Source organism: Pipra filicauda, unplaced genomic scaffold (assembly GCF_003945595.2).
Source record: "Pipra filicauda isolate LSUMZ 115617 unplaced genomic scaffold, ASM394559v2 scaffold206_size1356665_pilon, whole genome shotgun sequence".
In the NCBI taxonomy this organism is placed as follows: Eukaryota; Metazoa; Chordata; class Aves; order Passeriformes; family Pipridae; genus Pipra; species Pipra filicauda.
Genome location: NW_024104317.1, coordinates 491866 through 518149, shown reverse-complemented (window position 1 = coordinate 518149; position 26284 = coordinate 491866). Strand labels below are relative to the sequence as shown.

Below are 26284 nucleotides of genomic sequence, written 5' to 3'. Positions count from 1 at the left end.
TACTCCTAGAATTGAAACAGAAGCGCCCGGAACAAACACTGCTCTCTGAGGTGCAATAGGGCTCACCTAATTGCTTCCTGACTTGCTGATCCATCATCCTGACCCCCTCTTTGATGTTTTGTTTGTTTTTTTTGGTTTGTTTTTTTTTTTTTTTTTTTTTTTTTTTTTTTTTTTTTTTTTTTTTTTTTTTTTTTTTTTCCTTTTTTTTTTTTTTTTTTTTTTCTGAATCTTAGTAATAAGTGAGAATATATGAGATTATTTCTCTATCCCCAGCATAATGACCACATGTAATGGAATTATCTCTTGTTTAAAATAAAAAAAAAAAGACTTGGAAACATCAAATCCTGTTTATGAAAAAGTAGATTCTTTATAGGTGTTCCTTTAATTGTAAAAAAAAAATAGATTTTTGCTATAATAATACATTTTTGTCAGTCAGCAAAATCAACCCAAATGCTGCAGATGTCTCCTTTCTGTTAGCTAAATTTAGGCTGTTCTTCCTATCCTTCTGTATATATATATTCCTCTGACATCAAGAGGACTATGGCCCCTTTAGAGTACATTTATTGCTGTTGTAAACAGTGAAAACTGATGAAGCCAGATGATGGAGGCTTCTGCCAATGTCCCTTCTCATTTAAAAAATACCCAAACCGGTACCAGTTGGTGCCAAAACTCTGAGATATGAAAATACAATTAGAAAGGAGGAAAACGGGAAATGTGTGTCAGTTAGCCCCAAATGTATGTTCTGCTTTCTTCAATGAGATGTGTGAACACTTTTACAGTACATAGCTGTGGGAGGAGGAAGAACTCCTGGCACAAATCTAGGAACAAAACACGAGTATTGGGTAAGGAGAGGCCTTTTCTAGATCTGGGTTAGGTTTGTTACAGTGTTTCCTTTAAGATCAGATTTTTGCCACTGCCAAATCTAGTCCTGATTTTTAGACTTGAAATTTGGAAGAGTTGCCCAGGAGATTCTTTCTAGGTTCCTGGGATAAACTCTTGAACATTTTCAGTTGTGTCTAAATCAAAAAAGTGTAAATGGAAATACAAACTTGGATAAAAAAAAAAAAATCACATCAGCAGGATTTGCTTTGAACTTTCAAATCTCTCCTGCTTCTCATATGCACATCCAGGGTTTGTTTCAGCTCCGAGGCTGTGGTTGATTGTCTATCTGATTGAGAAATAAGTTAACATTCTCTCTCAGTACAAGCATTTGAGTTAACCCTAAACACACCAGTTTTAATATACATCTCCCTTTAATGAACATATAGAATATTGTGCAAAGATCATTTAGCTCACATGTGTTTCTACCTGTCACCCATCTCTATGCTCTGTCACCTCTTTGCTATCTTGCAAAAAAGCAAGTAGTTTGTGTTGTCTTTGAAGGCACCTTGTTACCATTTCCACACCACTTTTTTTTTGAGAAAGCAACTTTCGAGAAAGAAACTTTCATGATTCTGATCAGTCTCTGATGTCAGCCTATACGGCCCATTCCTTAAATTTTCCAACAAGCAAGGCTTTTCATGCTTTCTCCCACGATGTCCTTATGCTAACCTTATGTCCCCTGTGAACTGCAGCAAAGCTATTTCTTTATCCTCCCTCGAATAAGCCTTTCCTCCTCATCCTCTTCTTTGCCAGGATGACTGAAGGAAAAAAAAACAACCCAGCAACAGGTGGATACCGGTGCTCTGTGAGTCCCTTATTGCGCTGGCCGGCACGGTCTGTGAGGCACCTGTGTCCTCCTGCCCGTCCCGTGCCCTCCTGCGGGGTAACGCGGCTCTGCCCGAGCGTTTTCACAGCGGGAGCCGCTCTGTGCCCGGCAACAGAGCCAGCACAGCCCTTTGGTCCGGTTTTGCCCACTGACTCCGGCAGCTCCAGCGGGACAGGTACCGCAGGTACGGGCGCACACCTGGGGCCGCCCCGCCCTCCCGCAGCACAGCGCGGGCACCGCCAGCGGCGCGCCCGGAGCGGCGGCGGCGATCACCGCCGGGGACGCTCTGGGCGGGTTTCGCCCGTCCCTGTTCTCGTCCCGGTTGCCGTCCCGGTCCCCGTTCCTGCCCCGTCCCGCCGGTGCCAGCGGCAACCCCGGACTCCACGCGGGGCCGGGTCAGGGCGGGGCGGGGCGGTCCCTTTAAGGCGGGGGGGGCCCTCACCTGCCTCCTCCCCCGCCCGCCGCCAAGGTATCGGCCCCGCGCCGGGCCCTGATTGGGCGCCCGCCGGGCCCGGTCACGTGGGGGGGGCGCGCTCCCCACTGCCTCCAGGCCGCCATTTTGACTGGAAAGTTTGGAATTTCCGAGCAGTGCGGGCGGGAGGCGGCGGGAGCGCTCCGGTCCTGCCCGCCCCGGCGCCACCGCCACCGGCCCGCCGCGCCGCCCCGCACCGCGCTGTCCCGCCCGGCCCCGCCCGGCCCGTGCCGCCCCGTGTCCCGCCGAGGCGCCGCGGCGGCGCCGGCGAGAGCCCCGCGCGGAGCCGCTCGCCCGGCGGGTGGGTCAGGCGGGGCGGCCGCCGCCCCCCCGCGCCCGGCCGGCAGGGGGCGCCGCCCCCCCGCGCCGCCCCGCGCCGCGCTCGGAGTTGTTTGGCGGAGCCCCCGGGGCGGCCCCGGGCGCGGAGCGCGATGCCCGTCAGGAAACAAGGTGAGCGCCGCCCGCCCGCGGCCGCCGCAGCCCCGGTGACAGCGGCTGCTGCTGCCGCCGCGGCGGGACGGGCCAGGACCGCGCGGGCGGGGGGCGGCGGGAGCAGCCGGGCTGCGGGCGGTGCGAGCGCGCCGAGGGCACCGTCCCGCCCGCGCTCTCCCGGCTGCGAACAAAGGAGCTGGGGCGGCCCCGGCCGCGGGGCTTGTTGCATCCCTGGTGCTCCTGCCCGGTGCGCCCGGGTCAGCGGTGTGTGTCTGGTCTCCGCTTGCAGATACCCAGCGAGCCCTGCGCCTCCTGGAGGAATACCGCTCCAAGCTGAGCCAGGCGGAGGACCGGCAGCTGCGGAACTCCATCGAGCGTGTCATCAGCATCTTCCAAAGTAACCTTTTCCAGGCGTTGATAGGTAAAGGCTGACTTCTTTCAGTTTGTGCGCAAGCCCGCCCGTTCTTGCTTGTGGTGTCACTTGTAGTGTTGAAAGGAAAAAGATATTTTGCCCTTACGATAGAAACCATGTGCTTCTTGTCGTTGTGTTTTTGTTTTGTATAGTAACACACGTGCTGTTACAGATCAACAGTTCACTTGTTACATACACTTACTTTATTTGAGGTCTTTGACTGGCACAAACTGCGGTGCAGTTTTAATTTCTGTGACATATTAGACATGTAGATTACTTTAAACTGTTTTTCCATGTATTTTTGTTCACCTGATATCTAAGGAGGGTGTGGTTTTTTTTTTTTTTTTTTTTTTTTTTGTCCATATATAACAGGTTGATGAATGGATTGAAATGTTTTTAGTCTAGGGTAGGACTTGGGCGATTCCCACAGAAGAATCTCTAAAAACATCACAAAGTGTATAACTGAAGTGCAAATTTAATTTAAAGTAAATGAGAAGAAACCTTTAATGCTTCAGGGACTACTACAATCATCTTTTCTCTTTTGTTCCATATTCAAGTGTAGTGAAAGCACTACTGATCCTCAATTTAGAGTACTTGTAGTGCTTGAGTTAAAATGTTCTTATAAGTTCTTAAAAGTACTTGCATATAATTTTGAATTATCTGTGTGTCTATTTGGAAAAAAAATAGCATAAATAGAGCTTGCAGAATCCTGTGTTTATTTGGAAACTTCTGCAGGGAAGCAGTAAGATGTGGTTTTGTCTTGATTGATTGTCACTATCTCTATGACAGCTAATGTTAGTTTACCCTCAAGAATAAAATTTGTTCTGCATCCTTGTCTTTTAACAAAGTAACGAGTGTGTGAATGGTACTAATGACAAACGCTGTAGCTATATTTGTAATTTGGCTTAGTGAATGGTTAGTGTTGTAGGGGTGTGCATCTTCCTTCATAGTGCTGCGGTGTCTTTATGTTGTGGTGAAAACACAGAGACAGGCAAAACATAAACATGCATTGCTGCATGTGGAATGTTTTCTTTTGGAGTGTTTATTTTGTCTTTTGCAGGTTTTCAGAAGTCAGTAGTTGCGCTATAGTTTTTTTCTTATCATCCAAGTTCATAAAAGATAGTTGTGAAAATAGGTCAATAACAAGGATCTTCTCCTTAAAGAAACCCCAGATTTCTCTTCAACACTCAGTTGACGCTAATCAACTCCATGATGAAGAGCTAGACATCTTTGTGGGGCCATAAGTGAACAGAATTCACTCATTGGTGGATCAGACTGTTGTTTTTACCCAGCAAATTTCAATGTTGGCTATCATTTTTCTTGTTCTGGGTGTGTGTATGTGTGTGTTTTGGGGGTTATTTTCAGTTTTTAAGGTCCATGCAGTACTCTTTTCTCCCCTTCATTGAATAAGATACCAGTCTATTAGCCTTTGGTATTCAAATCTGCAAGATGTAGTTTCTTCTACTATCCACATACAAATCTTCATTGTTTATAACTCTGTACCTAGTAGTAGTAAACTTCAAATAGCAGGCAACCTCATGTCTGCTGGCTTTGTTCTGCAAGAGCAGAAAACAGGAATGTGTTTTTGCCTGGGTGGGTTCCATGGCCTGTTTTCTGATCTTGTGTGTCACAGCAGTGGGACCCTGGTTCTTGTGGAGTTTCATCTCTGTGTGCACAGTAAGAGCTTCTTGGGCATGTTGCATTAACTTTGCATTTCCTGGCTCACTGTATGATTGTTTATTAGCATGCATGCATATATTCCCAAGCCATTTGTCAGAAGGCTGGTACTTTTCAAGCACTATATGCTGTCAGCTTGGGTCTTTTTCCTTTAACCTCCTCCTTTCTGTGGAAATACATCAGGGGAGTTCTTGTCCATGGCAGGCTGCTCCTGGCTGTTGTTTTCCTGGAAACATCTTTTTTATGATGTGACTACCATGAAGAGTGGGAGGACTCCCTGGAAAAGATATGATCTGGAGGATGGCTGCAGTCACTGGGAAGACCTTGAGCCTGCTCCTGCCTGTCCTCTTTCTAGGAGGATGCTGGATGAAGTATTCAGTTGAGCTGTGGGTTAGGCTTACCTGGAATACTCTGTCATTCACTGCTTCATGACTGAATTTTAAGTGTGCCTTTTAGAGAAGTTGTGATGTGTTCCCAGCTTAAATAGCCAGTGCTGTTCTGACAGCAAATTTCTGGCTCAACTATACCAAGTTATTTCTCTTACAGATACTTCTTCCAGCAAGTGTGCTACTTTTAGTTTCTAAGGCTTTTTTCTTTTTTTTTTTTTTTTTAATAAAATAACACTAAAAAATTACAACCAAACTTCATCCATTATTTTCTGCTTTTTCTGCCAAGTTACTGCACTGTATCCAAGACCTGCCTGTCTGGTGGGTTTGTGAAGGCTGCAGTCAGGATCTGCTGTCAACTTCTTGTATCTTTTTTAGTACAATTTTTGACTTGGCAATCAAATGCTCTTCTTTCAAGTAATAAATAGAAATTACTTTATGCACAGAAATATATCTTTGGGTTTATAATGGAGGAAATTAAGTATTCCTGAAAGCTACACAGATTTTAACAGTGTTTCCTGAATTTAGATACACATGAAGAAATTATTTTTTTTTTTGAAATTTCCATTGGAGTGCTGAAGGATAAATAGTATTACTTTTTTATTTGAGCCTTTTTTTATGTTGTCCTCTCCTTTTAGTTCTATCAATAAAATTTTAGTTCAGCAATCTACAAGCTTGACCTTGTACTTAAATTATGGCTTTAAATGATTTGAATTAGACCAGTAACCAGTCGGTGTGAACAGCCGGTGCCATAAGATCGACATTGCAACAGTGTTATATTTTAAGTGAGATAACTGTAAGAACTTCAAATTAGTAACAAAGGTAACCAAGTATGACTTCCTTAAAACAGCCTGTGCAAAAACCCTTTCTTTTTTTAATTTTGTCTTCTGTAATGTGGTATCTTCCATTATTTCCACCAGCTATGTGTAATAATGTCTAGTACTTCAATTAAATGAAGGTCAAGGGCCTGTAATTAAAATCAACCTGAGAACGGTGTCAATTCCAAGTAAACTTCCTGTGGTGGAGGCAATAGGTAAATAGTGTCCATTTCAGGTAAACTTCCGTTTGTAGAGGCTCAGAAATGTGTGGTATCTTTTCTTTTCTAGCTTAGGACTTCTTGGGGGCAGTTAAAATGGCTTGTTATTGATATTCTGATCATCGGGAAGGTGAGTCAGTTTATTAAGAGACCAAAGGAAGATATCTACATGTAGAACCATGGGATAGACTTAATTTCACTTTGGTAAAGTATTCGATATTTTTCTTCAAATAGTGAGGTAATAATTCTGCTGATGAGTTCTGTTTCTAGTTGAGGTTCTCTCTTACTTTCTCTGGAAGCTACAGGTTCTTGAAAAGGTACCGATATATTTATCTTCTTGAAAATATAGGAAGAAAAACACTGGCATGCGTAAGTAACACTTCTGAGAGAAAAACATGAAGCAGACTTCTGTTTATACACAGAATGTTTTTGCTTAATTAAAGTCTGCTTTTAATGGGTGTCATGCTGTGGTTGACCATATTAAAATAGTCTTCTAAAATTAAAAGTATTATGGCTATAGCTAGAAACATGAGGTAGTTTGCTACATCAAAAGCATTCCTTTTTCTGACAATAACTTACTCCATTTGCACAGCTGTCAGTAAAAGGGAAATCTAGAAATCTCTACATACACTGGCAATGGAGTTGGCTGTGCTGCCCTTCTTGCCTAAAATGGGGTGAGTTTTTTTTATATCTATGTTATTTTGTATTTATGCATATACAGGCTTTTTACTATAAAATAGGAAATCTGACTAGGGAAAGTTGAATGTGTTGAATTTCTTATGCGTAAGCAATCTCATTTATTTCAATTGGAGTCCCTTTGCATGAAGATCTGCCTTGAGAATTGTGCTTATGCACTGGCTCTTTTTAACACTAAACATCCAGTGTGGGAAATTTTGAACTAAAAATATAGTGGTTTCACAGCTTCCTTCTGGTAATCAGGAAGTGTTTTTAACCATAGTTTGGATTCATTAGCCTTATGAATTGGACAGAGTATATTAAAAATGCTGTTAATACATTTTTAAACCCCAAAATAGGAAGTCTTAGCTCTGAAAATTTTGAAAAAAAATGGATGGTTGCATCAAGTAAACTCTTTGTTCAGGTTTCTCAACAGTCTGACTGGGACGGAAAATTCTAGGAATATAAAACATACTCTGCAGATTTCTCATCTCTGTCCACACTGGCTTTCTGAACTAAAGTAGGAAAACAACCCTAGATTTTAGACTGAAGTAGGCTGGATTAGGTCAGCACTCCTCAAAGTTGGTACCCTTTGAAGTGGACTAACCACATTTCTGCCCCATGACATGTGGCCTCACCTCTCTGAGCTGTGTGTGGCATCTCTGTAGATGTTGTTGCTCCTCTTGATCCTTCTCAATCAGCCACCTTGTTGTATACTTGCTGGCTCAATTGAAATCAAACACGGTTAAAGCAGAAGCTCCTCTTGAACTGAAACCAAAAGTACTTGCTTTTGGGGAATACCAGCCTTTATTTCAGCAATGTAGTTCGTTAATAGAGCATATGCCATGATGACACAGTTAACTGCAAATCAGCTCAGGCCTTCCCATTTTCAAAGGCTTTGGTACGAGTTCTTTCAGGCTCAGTTGAATAATATTTACATTAAGAATCCAGAAATTATTTTGACAATAAGTTGAGGATCGGGTTAGACAATCAGTGAATATTGTTGAGGTTTTTTTGTTATTAATATTTTTTTTTTTAGAGGAAGATTTAGGGAGAATTGGATCTTCAGTAACACTGGAATTGTTGCAGATGCTAATTTTTCACATTGAAATTTTACTCTTGCTGCATTTTTGTGACTTTTCCCACAGATTGCAGCTTCTGTAATACAACATCTTTGCTCATATTTGAGGCTGAAATATCCATGCAGTATAATCCTTGCAACTTTGAGGTATTTGTCAGCTTTTTGGATGAGTTTCCTAAGGATATATAGGTTATGCTTGCTATGATCTCCTTTGAAACTTAAACAGAAGTTGGTTGGTTTTAGAGAAATTTGACCTAGGATTGTATTTTCAAAGGTAATTAAGTACTTGATTATTTTCATCCAGATGGAGGGAAGATAAAACATTTCAGTTGGTGTCTGGATGACTGGAGTGTTAACTTAGTCATTGTCAGTATGTTTCTGCCATGCAGTTTGTCCAAATGTCAGAATGTCCCAGTTTTTGGAAGAACTTCATGTCTTCCTCTCCAAGGAACCTAATAGTGAGTGAAACAGTCTCATTTTGCCTCCATTTTAAAGAATTAATTACTATTTTGTGTGTATGTAGTGCAGTCTGATAGTTTGCTTGCTTTTTAAAGTGTTTTCCACACTGTATTAAGTGTATGCACATGGTGACAGGGCAATGTATTGAATTTTTGGGATTAGGTGCTGCTTTTGGTAGCCTAAAATAGCAAGTAAGACTAGTGTAAGCTGAGTAGCTACTGGTATGCAGATAAATAGCATTGTAGCAAAAGTTTATCCTTGTGGTCATTGCACTGACTGTTTATTCAGTGTTGAATAGCTGCACTGTAGAATTTATCAATTACAGTATTCTCTTCACAGGGTTACCATTGAAAGGGTCTGTTGACAAGAAAACTTTGTAAATAATTCTGGTGTTCATCCAGGGGCTGAAAAGAAAGTTGAAGCTGGGAATAATTCATATCATTTCCTGATTTTGGGGAAGTTTATCTTCTGTCCTGTTCTTGCTCCACTTTGTTTCCTGTGTTCTTTCACCTGTTTTCCCTGGTTCTGATGCCTGTCTCCTCCCATGCTGCTGTGTTCCTGGCTTTGCTCCTAATCTCCTTCAAGATTTGCTTCAGTGCTGGGTACAATGCAGAGGAAGGAGGAAAGTATGAGAGAGGATACTTGTCCTAATCTTATTCCTGCTTCCATGGTGGTCCCAGCTGACCATCTTGTTCAGCTCTGCAGCTGCAATGCTACGTGGCCCCTGTGCATCTGGTTTGCCTGTATTTTGAGGGATGGTGCTTGTTTTGGTGCAGGTGGAATGAATCTTCAAAGAAACCGAACTCTAGCAGCTGACTTGTCTCCTTGCACAGATGGCTTCCTGAATTATAACTAGGCCAAATTTGCAAGTTTGTTGAGACTGCAGAAGGTGTAGGGCTGACACTGGAATAACCTCCTTAGCTTTGTGTTCTTTCTCCAAGTTACAGGAGGCTCTAGAGTGCTTTGGTAAAGCTTTTATAGGAATCTTGTCATGTGCAAGTATCTTCCCAGCCATGCCCTCAAAAAAGCTGACTTGGATTGAAATTAGAAGGTTGGTTGAAGACAGAGGTGCAGTAAGGAAAACTTGAGGGCAAATTGCAAAAGCATTACAGATTTAAGTGGTTTTCAGAAACTTGTGTTAAAATTTGGCTGCAGGAAACGTACAAGTGTTAGTGCTGGAGGAGGTGCTGCTGTGTGGCACACCCAGCCTTGTGTTGCCACCATGTCACATAATTACTGTGGAGCCTGAGCATTCTGTAGGTAGAGGAAACCAATGCTTGTGCTGTCTCATCCAAGCAAACAGTGCAGTTGCATGAAAGTTTACTTGGAGGGCTGAGTGACCTCATCCCAAAACTAGTTTGATTTTTTTTGAATGCACTTGTCTGGTGAGAAACCTCCTCAGTCCTGTACTGACACTTTTTAGAGGACATACTACAAATCAGACTTAATAACACATCCTTTGTCCCTGACAGATTTTTGTTACCACTGAAGACAGTAGTAAATACATCCCTTTAAGAAAAAAGTTACATTGTTATGCTGGCTGCTGATTTGCAACTCGTGTTGTGATATTTGGAGAGGGTGGGTAGCTGGGAGTTCATTTTTAGTTTCTGTGTTAGTTGTTTGGTTTTTTTTTCTTTTTCATGTTTCTTTGGGTGTTTTTTGTTTGTTTTGGGTTTTTTGTTGGTTTTTTTTTAGGCTTTGCTGATGACTAAGTGTGCACGAGGTGATATCAAATCAAAAAGTATGCACAGTAGAAGATTGTTGTGTCAATTTTTGCCCGTGTGATGATGACTCTAATTTTTTTTAGGTTTTTCCTACCTTAATTCTGGATGTAGGAGAAGACTCTGTGGGTTTCTGAGGGAAAACTGGAAAGAGGCAACATGAAAGAAAGACTTCTTAAGGAAAGACTGGACTTGGCACTTAGTCTAGTTGACATGGTAGTGTTGGGTCATAGGTTGGACTGGATGATCTCAGAGGTCTTTACCAATCTAATGCATTCAGTGGTTCTATGAAGATATGGTGAAGGAGTGATTAGTAAACAAAGAGGTAAATATAAATGAACAGTTTGGAAAATGTAAGTGGTCAGGCTGGCAGGGAATTGAATTTATGTGAGTGTAAAAAGCTAGAGGAATAAAAAGCAAACAATTGGACCTGAGGTTAGATGAGGGCACTTTCAGTTGAGCACCAAGTAAGGAGAATTTGTGTTAGTGGAAAATAACATCTGGAATTTGAGTTAAGCAAAGAAGTATGTGCAGAAAGGATGTTCAAAGGGTAGGACACCGTTACTGAAGCAAGTGGAAGGGCTGAGGATCAGTAGCTGGATGCTGCAGCTTCTGGCAAAGGATCTTGAAGAACAGAACCCGTGTGGTGAGGAAGTTGCACCACAAGTTGCTCCTTTAATTTTTAAGAAGTCTTAGTTGCACACAGCAGTTTTAAAGAAGAAATAGACCCTGAAACAACAAACTCTGAAAGGGGCTTTACAGGGCTTGTGATGAGGCTGGTTTTCACTTTCATCCTGGTGTGAATGCAAATATTTATTTTTGACCAGATGCACACCCCTTTACACAACACAAACAGCCAGTACTCAAAGAGAGTACTTACTTAACTCTGGTCATTGGCTTGGTAAATGGATAGGAAGCTTTTCTTGGTGTTTGTATTTTCTTGTAGATCACTAATCATACACTTTTCAAGTCACGGTTTATGTGTGTTAAATGGATATTCTTAGCCTGTTATAGCAGGTGTAGTAAACATGCAGGATTGAGACTTCCTTGGAATTAATAGGAGTTGGTTTGCAAGCGAAGAATGAAAGTCTGTAGTTTTGGCAGAATCTTTTGCCTGTTCTGACAGTGATCATGACTCTATGTTTTGTCTATATATTCATTATGTTGAGCTGTTAAGAATTTGGCAGATACCATACATCTCAAATTGCTCTGAACTGAAATAGCATGTTGACCTTTTTTTTTTTCCATTCTAGTAGTTTTAAGACTTAAGTTTGCAGTGCTTTGGCAGGAAGCCCTAGGAAATGAAGATGTCTTTCCCTCCCCCTCCTTGAGTTAGAGTAGTACTTAATTTATAATGGGATGACACCTCTTCCTGGACAACATACTGGGAGTCAGATTCTTAACAGACCTGTTTTATCAAATACGGATAACATCATAAACAAACACGAGCGTTTACATGTGCCCTATGTGGATGAACAAATGTCTGAGAAGAGGCAGACCAATGAGAGATGTCAAAGGAATTGCTCACATGGATGGATCTTCAAGTGAAATACTAAATTGAAATAAATCAATTTCTGAGGGAATTCATAAGCTTCTTGGTTGCTTGAAAGCTTGAGGGAGGGTGGTGGCTCTGAGAGGTTCTCCTGAACAAACTGGTATTGAAACACTTTGTGTGGTAAAGTCTGTACGTAGATGCAAATGTGTCTAGTGGTTTGCTGACTTGCTGACTTTGGCTGAAATTGGTTTGTTCAGCTGTTGAACATGTATCAGAAAGGAACACTTCATTGATGTTAGTGCAGGATTAACTATGGAGCTGAAGCATGTAAATCCTGGTTGTGCTGCTGTGCAGAGGGACCTCCACGGGCAGAGGAAATGGGCTGACAGGAAGCTTGTGGAGTTCAACAAGTAGAAGTGCAAAATTCAGCACCTGAGGAGGAACAATCCTTTGTACCAATATGTACTGTGTGTCACCCAGCTGGAAAGCAGTGTTGTGGAAAAGGACCTGGGGGTCCTGGTGACACTGAGTTGAACATGAACAGGCGCTGTGCCCTTGGGCAAAGGTGGTGAACAGTCTGCTGAGCAGTCTCCTGGGCTGTGTTAGACACACAATTGCCAGCAGGCTGAGGGATGATATGATCCTTCTCCTTTGCATTTTAGAATGCAAAACATGAATTTAGAGTTTATAAAAAATGAGCAAACAGAAAACGACGTGAGCTTCCTAAATTAACTCTTGCTCATGCACAAAGCTGCTAACTGCATTAGAACTGGAAACCTTCAAATGAGGATACTATTAATATAGTGTATACAAATGTGTTAAATTCACATATATTCACATGTAAACTGTGGTAGCAGTTTACAACTTTGTGTGGTATATCATGTAAGGGCAACAGTGCACTGGTTTACATGTCCGGTGTCCAGTGCAGTCTGTTGTAGTAAACATGTAACTGTTTTAGTTCAAGAAATGTTAAGCTTGTGTGGAATTTCCTGGCTTTTATTTAAGAAAAACCATCTATAACCCACAAATGGTCAGGATGCTTAAAGTGTAAAAATGCAAAGCCCACAAACAGTAGGTTACTGTGATCATCAGAGGAATGCTTTTAATTTTTGAAACACTCCCACTCCTGCCCCCCCCAAATCATTTAAATTGGAAAGACCTGTAAGATCATCAAGTCCAACCATTAACCCAGCACTGCCAAGTCCACCCCTAAACCACATACCTAAGGATCACATCTACAAGTCTTTTAAATACTGCCAGGGACTCAACCATTCCCCTGGACAGCCTGTTCCAATGCTTGACAGCCTTTTCAGTGAAGACATTTTTCCCAATTTCCAACCTAAACCTCCCCCGGCACAACTTGAGGTCATTTCCTCTTGTCCTATCGCTTGTTACGTTGCGACTGACAGTCACCTCAACAACACCTCAAACAGTGTTGTTTCAGGTAGATAAACAGTAAATACCAATGAGATTTTATTATTTCCCTCTATACCATAAATTAAAGGTTCAGTATCAGAAGCCTGAAACCAACATCATGTAACAAAATTAGAATGAGTTGCTTGATAGTTGTTAGAAAACCAGAACATATTAAAATATAACCAGGGAAGAACAGGGAATGGGAGACTGACTGGTACATGGATATATGCTATGTTAATGGTTTCTATCTCTGTTGTGTATTGTTGAGACTGTTGTTTGCTGACATATTCTGTGCTTTACTCTTTCTTCTTTACTTTACAGTTTAATTCCGTGTATATACTGTGTGTTTTATACATGTTGGATGCTTGTTCTTTGTTCTGTTGTCCTCCAGACTTTTTTTTGCCCAGTTCTCAAGGTTGGTTTCCTTTGACCAGTAATTAGCAGCTGGTGAGTTGTTTAGAGTCTTGAGGCCTCTGATACCTCTCTGTTTTCAAGGCCTCTGCTGTCATGCTATGCTTGGTCTCCTCTATGCAGCTTTTTGTTCTGGGGTCATAGGTAATTCATTCCCTACAGAATAACCACTTGTTATTGGTATCTATTAAGTACTACATGCACAGACACAGACTCTTCTTTGTACATCCAGTCTGTGTTTGCACGTGCTTGTATTTATGTACAGCTTTCACTTAGCTTTGGACACTTGTGTGATATAATAACAAATGGGTTTACATATATATGCTATTTATGGAATATATATATATAGTAAATATTTATTTATAAGCTGTGTGTATTATATATAGAAATATTTATAAAAGTAGGTGCTAGCTCACACAGTTTTCTGAAGCTGAGTAAAAGCCAGGCAAGTTGGGTGAGTCACCTGGTCTATACATAACTGGTGGTAGAGTTGGACAAGCTAAAACAAAGCTCTGGGCAGGCCAGGGCAAGTAACATGAGGCCCATGGCCTGTTAAAAGCAATGCCAACACCTTGTGTATAGGGTTACACCATTCCCTTAAGAAAATGCTATTATGGGTATCCCATCTTTGACTTGTAAAGGTACAGTTATCAAAAGGTTCACACATAAGGGAATACAGAGAATAATTCTGCTCAGCTTTATTTTACTGGATGACTATATTAAAATTAATATTCTTTTCTGTAGGAAAGATGCATGTGGAAATCTTGGCTTGACAATAAGATTTTTAGAACATGCACTGATCTTAAATTATCCTGATTACAAGAGTGCTCTCTGTTGGATATATAGCAGAAAGTAACAGACACTGCACATACCTGTACAAATGGCAAGCAGAGGCTTTATGTCTGATTTCTGAGGAGCAGGGAAGAAATCGATCTGAAGGAATGGTGTCATGTTGCTGGTTGGAATCCTTGTCCTCAGAGGCAGATTCTGAGACAGAATTGATGTAGTCTCTTGAAGTGCCCTCAAATATACCTTAGGAAATATAAGAATTTGTTTGTTTCTGTAGTTCTGATGTTCTTTTAATTACTGGAACTCCCTTGTGAAGTTGATTTTGGTTTCAATTTGTATTTGGCAGATAATTCTTTCTTGTTTGCTTTAAGAGTGAGAAGTTTTAGTTTCTGGTGTATCATGTTACTGGTGAACAAGCCTGTTCAAAGAACAAAACTAAGATGAGGGAAGAATATAAGAAGGGGGTGAATGATATGCCATCAAGCTACTTTTAGACAGGAAAAAACCCCAGTTTGTCACCACTGTTTAGCTTTTCACAGCACTAATGGGTTAAGAAATGTAGTTTTCTTTTTCCTGGCAGTCCTTTGCAGGACTGGTGGTCTGTCACTTGCTTTGTATAGGTTTTTATTCCTGTTGTGATCAAACATATCTCCGATTTGGCTACTTCATGTGGTTTTACTTGTAAGCAGACCTAATTCCAGAATGGTTTTTTGTATTGCCTACCATTCATCACTTTTTGTCACTTTGGCTTCCTAAAACTCTTTGCTCCTATTTTTCAAGTGTCATTCAGCTGTTCCTTTCATGTGCCCCATCTAGTTTGTGTTTTCTTTTACTGTTGTGTGATCCCTTATTTGAATCAGTTTTCTGTAACTTACTTTGAGATATAATCTGTCCTGGAATTAAGATGGGAGAAAAGAGCTGGAACATAAAAATAGCACATCTAGCTTGAAGAGGGAGTCTGACCATAAATACAGCAAAAAATTAGTATTTTACTGCCTGCATTTGTAAGATTTAAGAAAATGTTAGAACTTTTCATATGATAATGCATCCACAGATTCACATGTCCTCAGCAGATATTCAAGTGTGTTGATGTGATGAAATATTTTTGTGAGATGATACATAGCAGTAGACCAGAAGAATCTTTTTAGGTTGAATTTACTATGGTCTGAGTCTCTGGCTTTAAAAAGTGTAAATGTCAACATTCATTCCTTATGGACCTAATGCATTCAGGGTTCATAGTTGGCTTGCCTATACTTGTGCATACTTAATGTTTGCATTCTGAACAGTAAAAATGTTAACTTTTTTTTTTTAAGAAGGTAGATATTATCATATAGATACCAGGTTCCTAGAAACTTTGTGGATTTGGAGCAGGTTCAGGATAAACAGAAACTAATCCCCTCATTAAATGGTGCACATATTTCTGACATCTTTCAATAGCAAGTCTATTTTGGTGCCCTTTATAGAGACGTGGAGATGATGTATGGGAAACACTGTGCTGTTTGAAACCAGTCATTCTGCAGTATGAATAAATGGCTACCTCGGCTGGCAGGGACTTAAAAGAAGAGTAGCAGAATTGAAAATCGGTGTCCTAGATTTCTGTTGCAAAACAGTTGCACAAATAACCCCTTCCCATAAATAATGTAGTGATCTTCCTGGCTTGGTTGCAGTGGATTGCAGCTATAGAATCAACTTAAACCACTGCCTATTTTAATATACAAAGTACTCTCCACTGGGGGGAAAAAAAATCTTTACTCGATGTGCTTGATTGAGGTATTAATGTTAATGCAGCTACAAGACAAATTTGCAACTGAGGGAGCTAATGTGGAAGATAGATTTAAAGGCAATTTGTATCTCTTAGGCTGCTTTGCTCCTGTATATCTAGGTCACTTAACATCTTCTGCAACCCTCCCTGCCATTTCTTCCAATCAGCAGCGCTAAGAGCAAGTATAACTTTAAAAATTAATGTCAGCAGTTGATAGGAATTTGACTCTTGCTCAGAGGAGAGAGTGGAATTTGAGAATTTCAGTTTTCTGAGCTGGTAGAGAGCAGAAGTGCAATGTCTATGAAAACACCTAAGACTGGAATACCAGTAACAGTAGTTGCAACTCTCAGTTGTATGGTCTTTCTTTTGTGGGGCAGCTCTGTAAGGAGTTGGTTATTGTGTCTCTGTTACTGACTCTGGGCAGCTGCTGAAAAGCTACAAAATTCTGCAGATTAGACTCTTCCTTATTCGTAGTTGGGTCCTATTTCCTTCTTTGGCTTCTTTGTATGTTTGTATTCTATGAAGTCGGTACAATTAAAAATCAAGAATTTGCAATTCCTGTTTAGCAGATTTTTACTTTGAATAAGAGACTAAAAGCCTTACAGGACAACTTCATTTATCTGCCCCTCACTTAGCCTATACCTTTTCAGATTTTTTTTTTTTTTTTTAATGTGTGTATTTATGGATGTGAATACAGTTGTGGTAGCAAGTTTCATACACTTATACTTCATAGAAACACCTTTGGTGCTTCTTTAGATCGTGCTGTTTTTTTGGTGCTTCATGTAGTGGATAAGATGTCAATAAAAAAACTAAGGCAGCCAAATTTTTGTTTCCCGCAAGTTTCCAGCTGAGTCTTCAAAGGTATGGAAAAAGCTGTTTACTAGTTCGTAAGTAGGACTTGTAATTTGTACTGTTAAGTTTCATCCTATTTCTGTTACTGAGACTGAAAAAGCAGATGATGACCTATGCTAATCAATCTTCCCTTTCCTAACTTCATACAGCTTCTCTCTTGCTGATTTCATCAGTGTATTTCTATTTCTGTGGTCATTTAATTGAAACACATACTACAAAATAGACCTTCTAATATTGCCCTTGAAAAATAGATTTCAGATAACCAAAGGCTACGTTAGTTGAAATTATGTATACCAGAACTTGAAACATAGACACCCATCCCTTCCACCATTCCATGGCCATTATTCCATATGCTTCTGCCATTCCTGCTGCATATGGTGCCACCAGGGTTGGTGGAAGAGGCCCAAAGTGAGTGGGGACATGGGGAGATGTGGGTGTAAGAGAGTGAGTTGTGTGTTCACTGGAGGAGGTTCATGTGATGTTGGTGATACCTCTGAATTTACTGATGGCAGATGAAGCTGTATCCAATTTGTTTTTCACGAGGAAGATGTACTTAAAGTCAGAGTATTATAGTAGTAACTATAAAGCCTAACCTCAATTTTTTCACATCTTTAGATATTCAAGAATTTTATGAAGTGACCTTATTGGACAATCCAAAATGCATTGATCACTCTCAGCCATCTGAACCAATACAGCCTGTGAATACCTGGGACTTCTCCAGCCTTCCAAGCACAACAGTGACATCAGAAACACTGCCAAGCAGCCTTAGCCCAAGTGTAGAGGTATGATATAGAAGTCTCTGTTTTATTTTTTCTTGTTGAGACTATTAGTTCAACATTGTTCTCTACATTTCCTTCATTTTGTAAAATATTAATTTTCAAAGAGAATGTGCATTATTAAGTAGTCATAGGGGATTTAATTATTGAAGTGTTTAATAACATGTATGCATTTTGCTTAGTCAAAAATTTATAAACTCAGATGTCAAATGTACCATTAAGTGACCATTAAATTGGATTTATGCTTTGATTTTGGAACCTTGCTGCCAGGTTTAGTATGTTTATACCCATCCATACTCGTGACTCTTGAGTCATTACTTCATTAGTAATATGGGAAATCTGAGGCTGTATCTTTCTAACAGTAAATTTTTCAGTCTGTTGATAAGAAACTCCCTGCTACTTCTATGTCTATGTTCTGGAAGGACTTGTTTTTGAAAACTATGTGCAGCCAGTTGTCACTAGTGACTGGTGAGAAAACTGAGCAGGGAAATGCATACTCATGTACATTTTTCACTAAGTCAAGATCTCCCTGCCCCAGTTCAAGTTATAATGTTGCTTGAATTTTTTTGCATCAGACCTCTTATTTGTCCCCAAAGAGATGAACTTTGTTCCAAGTGTGCCCTGAACACTGACAGCACTGGAGGAGGTGTCTGAGTGTCTCTGTAACCGAGGGCAGGGCTGTGCTGATCCGTTTTCATGAACTGGCCATAGAGCTCAGGAGGAGCTCTGGGAGAGACCAGCCAATGGACTGGTGCTACAGCCTGGAGGGAGGCTCAGGAGCAAGATAAAGGGGTTAGGATGCCTTAGTGAGTGAAGCTTTGCTAGAGGCTGTTTGGACTGTGTAAGAGAGTCCACTTAGCTGCAGATCAGAAGCGTGTGATGTGCTAATGAATTTGTGCAGTTAAGAAAAATAAGTGCTTGTGCTTATTGTACCTTTTCTCAAATTTCTTATATTGAATCTAGTATGAAATACATCAGGAATGCTTTAAAGAGAACTACAGAGGAAATCCAAGACTTGTGTTCTTTTGGAAAGTGAAAAATGGCCAGTAGATGAAAGGTCAGCCAAGCCAGGGGCAAGAGTTACATAGATGTTAAATTACATAGATGAAAAGAACACCTTATTGATGTAAGTGTGTTGTAAAACTGTTCTGTTCTACTTGGTCTGCATAAGGCTTTGCTGGAGATACTGTCAAATTTGAGGTACCATGGTGCAAAAAAAGATGTATAACTTCAGTGCTTAGAGATTGACATGGAGGATCTAAAGCTTGAAAAGAAGAGAAGACTGCAAAGATTTGGTGCTGCTTAAAAGAATGGAACACTTAATTGGGAAGCAGAATTTTCATATATTTGTAGGCAAATGTGAAAAAGGAAGGTAATATCCTGTGCAGAGCCGTACATGGCAGTCTCCCTTACTGAAGGTCTTCTGAGGCAGCATGACCATCTTAAATGGCTTAATTTTTTTCCCCCCTATAATGCACTTGAGAACAGTCTAATGGACTTGAGGATTCATGCCCCTACCAAACCATTTTGTTATTGCTAAATATGCTCCTAATTCTAGCAGCTGGGACTGGGAAGCACAGATGTGTCACTATGAGATTTATGTTATGATGTTGCAAGTGTAGCACCTTTTGTGCTTCCCCTGTTGGAGAAACTTGCTGACATCTGAAGTACAGAATAGTGGTACTGATAAATCCAGGCTTTGTGATTGTTCACTTGCCAGCCCCCTCCAGAAACTGTTTCCAGTTGTATACAAGTTTATTTATTTTGTGACCAAGATGTCCATAGTAACAAAGACTTATCAGCTCAAGGATACTGTTGTTCCCTGTATCTTTCTATATTGTACATGAGGGTGTATATAATTACTAAGTTGCATCTTTAGTTTTTATTCTCACGTGCTGTTAGGCTGCCAGTAATACAAGGACTTGTCCTTCACACTGCACCAGTGATAACAGGCACCTTGTCATGGCAAGGTCATTGATGTATTGAAAGGAAGAATGGCCTGATTTGGGAAGTCTCACCAGAGATGTGTTTGTTCTCAGCTGCACTGTTTGCTTCTCCAGTACAGTCTGGTGGTCATGGTATGTAGTGTTACCTAATGGAACCTGTTCTGGTGTGGGTTACTTTATTTTTTTAAATGGCCCAGATTTGAACATTTATGACAAAGCTACCTGTCTTCCTTCAGATTTTTTTTTTGTCTTGAGTATCATGTGAAAGCCACAGTTGTTTGACCTTCAGTATATGAAGGTCGGATTTTAGATTTACTGCCAGTGTTTAAAAGCATAGTTGCACGTGTTAGTGTTGATCCTCATTCACATGAAATTGAAAGCGAACTTTTCTCCCAGTCTCGGTCACTTACAGTAAATGTTACCTTGTATTTCATTAGTTAGAATATTGTTTCCATGTTAAGTTGTGAAGGTGAACAATTTTCAAAAGTGATACGTTAGTTTTGGTTTCATTTTCTCTTTCTAGTATATCTGAATGTCTTAGTTTAGCTTTCAAATAGATATGAAAATTGTTACATAAAGATATAATCTTATATGTTTTATTTGCCTTAATTCTTTCTTCTTCAGTAACTTTTTTTTCTTTACATACCTGTAAGGTGATACCTCCTCCTCAATATTTTGAAATTTAATAAAATTTATGAGGATATATTCTTATATATTGACAATTTATATTCCACGTACTTGCTATGTGTAGCATATGAAAGTTTCTTTTTATGCTGTAAAACTTAATGCATTTTGGTTTCAATAGTATGCTTTTTTAAGCTACTTAAGCTTTTTTTTTTTAAGTTATTTTATAATTGGTTTTAATCAGCCCAAGGGCATAACAATTCCAGCATGTGTTTAACCTAATGATTTGTTTTGCTTGCTGAAATTTATTAGAGACTAGGGGGGGACTTCACTTTAATATTTAATCTACTTTTGTTCATAGCCATTTTTTTTAACAGACTCTCACTTTTTAGGCTTTGAATGCTGCTGTACAGTTCTGTGTTAGTTCATTAAGCAGGTACAAGCAGATTGGCATACCAGATGCACTTTGAGATTATTTTAGCTGTATCCTGTTGCTTGCCAGGCCCGTGAGTCTGTAGGTGATAAGAATAGGACATTTTTTTCTTGCTTGGAAATTGTTAGTCTTTGAAGTAATACATTTCAACCCCATTTCTTTTACCTTGAGGATACCTTTTTGCTGTGGTTACTGTGGGCCAAGTAAGTATTCTTCCAACTGACACTTTGATGGTATATGTGTGAGCTGCTTGAGACTGGGAATATAATGCTCCCCTAAAGGGATTAAGGATTGTATTACAAGAACTTTCTACACAGCTGACTTTGAGAATGACTTTTTAGCAATGTGTTCTTGTGTATATACATAGAATAGTGGTATACAAGCTTAGGTTGCCTGAGGACTTCTAATGGGACATAACCTAATTCTGTTTTTGTCTTTCTACTTCTGAATCAAAAACCAGGAGTTTGTAATCCCCATAGGTTGTGTATTAGAGAAAGTTAGAGCTACAGACTGCAAGTTTTCCTGTTCACAGCAATCTGTTTTCTTTTCCATGCTCTATATTTCCTGGAACCCTATTTAGCTGTTTTATTTGTTTCAATCTCCAGCACATAATGGAAAAAAAAAAGAAAAAGACAAAAAAAAGGCAGAAGAGTGACTCAAGACAGCGATAAGCAGGAAAGGAATGTTAATCCTTTCAGTGCTAGGAAATAGTAAAAAAAAACCCTACATGTGCAATTTGAAAAGGACGAATGGTTCATACCTTTTCCTTGTGTGCATTGAATACTGGGCTGAGGTGTGCACTGGCAAAGGTAACAGATCTGAAACAAGATCTCAGCGCTGGGAACGGTCTGAGAGCTGTGTGTGTGCAGGAGGGAGCGGCCTTGGAAGCTGTTTGCTGTGATCTGTGGTGCCATCTGTAGGTGGGACAGTTTGTGTTTGACAAATACGCTGGGAAACTTGAATTAGTGATAGAAATCTCTGACCTAATTGAGTAGTGTATTGCTAAGAAATTGTTGTCTCGTGACATTCTTTTTTTTCCTCTTTAAATCTCTAGGATATGTTTTAATATTGTGATCATTTTAAATCTGAGAAGTTAAAAAGTGTTTGCTGTTTAGCTTGAGTTAAAAGTAGCCCCACTAAATTAATTTGAGATGTTAAAAAACCCCCACTGAACACTGTCTCAAAGGAAATGTTTTGCCTTAGGGGAGGGAACTCAATCTGGAGTCTCTTACAGCTGGGCAAACACATCTCTGTGTTTAGTGAGTAATGGTGGCTGAAGGACTTTGGTCCTTGATGTGTGGTGATGATGTGTGGTTTCCACATCATCTGCACGTGCCCATGTGTTCAGTGTCTGGCATGTAGAGAGCCTGTCTGGCTCACTCTCTTCTAAAGCCTGTTGCCAAATTCTTTTTTCATGAAAAGAAAGTAAAAGAGGAAGTAAGGAAACAGCTGATCTGTCTGTAATTTCAGCTAAAATTTGTCACTAAGGCAGAGCGGAAAGGAAATTCTCTATAAACATCTTGGAATTATAAAATAATTCAGGATCACCCGCGAGGTCCATCAGATTGCAAAGGATTTCAACCAGCTGAGCCTTGAAAATCTCCAAGAATGGGAACTGCAAAACTTTTCTGGTCACTCTGTTTTAATGCTTGACTTATCCTCATGGTGAAAAAGCTTTTCCTTATTTCTGACTGAAATCTCTCCATTTATTTGTAGTTTCTAATGTTTTTCCATCATATAACATGAATTTGGCTCTCTCTTTTGAATAACCTCACTGTAGGTACCTGGAGGGTATGTTTTAGATTCTGCCCAACTTTTTCTCAAAGCTTAAATGAGCCCTGTGCCTTCATCCTCTCTTTAAGGGTCGAGTCTTCCAACCCCTTCAACATCTTCATGGCCCTCTGCAGAAGTTGTTCCACGTTATCAAAATCCTTGTCATACTGGGGGCCCAAAATGGAATGCAGTATTCCAGATGTCCTATTAGAAGTGCCAAGCAAGGGGGAATAATAGAGTTTTATGGTACTACTGACTCTGTTTCTGTTAATACAGCTCCTGTTTGCCTCCTTAGCTATTAAGGCATATTGCAGCCTTGTGTTAGGTTTGCTCAGTATCTGTCAAAAGACAAAGAGTAGTCAACATGAATATTTTGAGAAGGTATAAAGTTAAGCTAACCTTCTTTCCACCTACAACGTGGGAATTGGCTTTCTTTACAAAGCAAGCAGTAATGTCATCTTAACCTTTGTAAGATTTTGATAGTTTTGTGTAACTTCTTAATAAGGTAAGCTTATGTAGTCTGGAGGAAAGAATTTTGGATGTATGGTTTTTAGTGAAATAACTGTGTGTGATCGGTAGCAGTTTGTATTCAGAATGAAATGGTACATCAAGCAGTTAATCAAGATCTCAGAGGAAGCCTTGGAAGGAGATACCTGCATATGTAGAGCACGTTATTAAAACAGCAGGATACTCTAGTTCTGTTTTTCTGTTTCCGAATTTTAACTGCAATACCTTCACCTGGCCTTTACAAAGTCAGTCGTACCTGTTGTAATAACAAACTGTTCCTGGGAAAATCCCTGACCTATTGTGCTGTGTTCAAATACCTTCTTTGCCTTAATATTTATAGAGATTCAGTACTGGCTGGCTTGGTGATATGCTGTGTCTGATTGTTGTACTCCCTGTAACCATGCTGGTCCTTTATGCTTGTGTCTGTATGTGCATATTGCCCGTCTTTTATCTCAACTCCTCTGCAAACATGACGTGCTTGTTTTATTTGAGCACCTAATGGTGTATAGTCCTGGGTTACTCAGGAGCCTCCTTGCTTTCACTGTGTTAACTTTACAGAGGGGAAATGGTATTTGGCTTGCTCTGTATTTTGCCTTCAGTTCTTGAGATCTGTTTGTACAAAGAAAAGAATGTAAGTCTTGAACTGCAGCTGAAAAAGTCTTCCAGGGACAGGCTTCTGGTCGTGCTCAGTTCAGGATGCATAGACAAGCAATAAAAATCTGCTATTTCTAAAAATGCACCTTTCTCAATTCAGAAGTAAATACAGAACTTACAAATTCACATAATTTTATTTTTTTGGTATCTAATTATGTTTTTTATAAACTTAGAATAATGACATCTTGCAGCCAGGTTCGAAGGTACCTAGATAAACTAGGCTACAGCATCTCACAATTTCAGTGCTTGCAGTGATGGTAGTGCTTGATCTTTGCTGAGTCTTTGATATGTCTCCTCAAGTATGCTGAGGTTGGGCAATTGCCATCCCCTTGTGAAGCCGAGCTGAGCCTGCTGCTCTGGTTACACCTGTGACAGCTGTGTGTTACGTGGGTGTTCTCATAGAATCTGAGGGCAAATTAGCATTTAAGTAACCATATGTGCTTTTAGATTTGTGGAGAGATGAAGAAATTATTTATCTGCAAAATCAGTATTTTCCAAGGCATTGTTTTAATTGGCATGATTTATTTCTATGCATGGTTTATCTGTGCATGAATTCTCCTTTATTTAGTTATCTGGTGACTTTGTAGATAGAATCTCCCACACTAGAGAAAGAATAAGCCTGTGAAGGTGTAAAAAGTGACTGTCAAACATAACCTGAAAGAATTAATAGGTAATTCAAGGCAAGAAAAACCCATCCCTTGCCTTTGTGTTTCTCACATGAGAATCGTGTTTGTTTTTTAATATTAATGCCATGAATATTGGTGGATGGAAATGCACTTTTTCCTTCTGGCCAAGCTGTATAGAATAGTTGTTACTGAGATCACTTGGAACGGATGGGACAGAAAGGTTTGGTTTTAGTAAATATGAATGACATTGAAGAGATTGCAATGCTTCTTACGAATTCAGTAGAATAACAGCGATTTTAATGGCTAACAGCACTATGTGGAAACATCTTAGTCTTCAGTTCACTAAACATGTGACTTTTCATACATTTCATTATTTTGATTCAAGTTTTGGTGTGTTCTTTAATCTCTCTGTTGCTTCTCACAATAGAATTTCAAGGAAAGATGGTTCTAAGTTATTATTATTTACAGTAATTTTAGTTCTGGATTCCTTACTTAGTTCTTATTTTGAAAAAACTGTTTCTTCTGAGCTGCAAAATTTAACACATACTTGCTTATTCACAGAGTCCTGTAACTCTTCTTCAAAAACCTGTATTACTTTTTCTTATGAGAATGCTAAACTGCCTGAAGGTTTGAGTCCTGGTCAATCTTTTTTGAATGTTTATTTCTTGTATGTGAGGTATTTCCAGTGAAAAGTGTGCAGAAACTGCTTTTGGACTAGGAAAGGCTTTTTTTATGTATAGTGCTCTCTTCTTTGAGTGCTTATCTATCTATGCCCTATGTTTTTCACTCTACTGTATAGCACGTGTGATTGCCATCTCTTTTCCTGTTTGTGGACATGGGTAGCTGAAGATGGGTCCTGAGAGAACCACGTACACAGGTACCAGGACTTTTAATCCATCATAGCGGTGCAGTGATTGGTAAAGGGCTCTAATGGACCTTGGTTGTACAAGCTGTTCTGCTCTGTAATGCAGTGGATGCATTACTGCTTTTCAGGCACACTTGTTATGAGGTGACTTTGTCTGTGCCCTCTGCTCTGAAGTGTTTAGTGTGCCTGTTCTTGATGAGCAGCCTGATCCACAAATCCTCAGCAAGGAAATGCCTTTTCCTCACCTTTCTGGAAAGGTCTCTTTTCTACGTCTTGTAGTCTGCATTGGCAGCCCAAAGGGAGTTACATGCTTACTGTGGAAAGACTAACGGGCCTTGTTGGAAGGATGGTAGTGAGTGGGAGGGCTAAAAATGGCATGATAATGATACTTAGTTCTGAAGGAGTCCCAGAGAAGGCAAGAGAACATAAAAATGAGGGGAATAGAAGTGACTGATTCTGAACATACGCTGGTTGTAGACAGGATTAGTCTGCAGAAAGCTTGATCTTGAACCAACAGAGAAATTTCAGTGCTGAGAAGGTATCATTAATCTTTGCCCTTCATAGACTGAACATGAGGGACAAGCCAAGTTTGGGTGTGCTGTTGGGGTTCCTAGGGAGATTTGTGCCAGAAACGTACATTTGGACTGACTTCATATCTTGTATGGTCATTGAAGATGTTTCTGGGCTGGACACTGGACATGTGCCAAATCACCGAAAAATGTATTTGCTTAGTGTCCCTTAACTTTTTGGATACTTACACTTTGTTAATTTCTCTGAACCTTACAGTTTTCCCAAAACAAGACTTGGTAAATGCAAGGATAATTTCTTTGTGGGATACCTTGTGTGCATTCAGCTGTGAAAGTAATCACCCCCACCTTTTCTGACAGAGGAATGTTCCATCCGCTTAACTGGTGCTTTTCTGCTTTTTGAAGTTAGAACTTTTAGCCTTCTGTCTGAGTTCAGCCTTACCAGTCTGAAAGACATATATTTTTCCCACTGGTGCTTTGTAGCAGTGAGAACTTCACCTTGGTGTTCACAGTAGAAATTCTTCACAGATTTTATAGACAGTGTAAAAATAAAAAATATCTCTGGCTTGACTTGGTTGCACAAGTTAAAAATCCTCTAGTTGCTGAATAGTAGAAGATTTATCTTAAAGTTCCATTCCAGTTTGTCCTATAAAGGTAACAACTGCCTGCAAAATAAAATGTGTAATTTTGGGAAGAATAGTTTCCTTACATACCAATCTGCCCCCCCTTCTCCTCCAGAAGAGCCAGGGAATCAAGTGGAGCAAAGTTG

The 26284-nt window shown here is 40.1% G+C and overlaps 1 protein-coding gene across 15 annotated transcripts in view; it reads left to right on the top strand.

Moving 5' to 3' along the window:
* Positions 1-2536: 2536 nt before the first annotated feature.
* DLG1 (discs large MAGUK scaffold protein 1) overlaps positions 2537-26284 on the top strand; it is a 143655-nt gene continuing 119907 nt past the window's right edge. For 9 of the 15 annotated variants that reach the window (XM_027738111.2, XM_027738108.2, XM_039380897.1 and 6 more), the window contains exons 1-3: positions 2538-2630; positions 2902-3033; positions 17400-17566. In XM_027738111.2, the coding sequence (XP_027593912.1) occupies positions 2612-2630; positions 2902-3033; positions 17400-17566 (318 nt within the window). In that variant the 5' untranslated portion in view covers positions 2538-2611. Of the gene's footprint in view, positions 2631-2901; positions 3034-17399; positions 17567-26284 lie in introns of all 15 variants that reach the window. The other 6 variants (XM_039380896.1, XM_027738092.2, XM_027738094.2 and 3 more) reach the window with 1 other exon arrangement.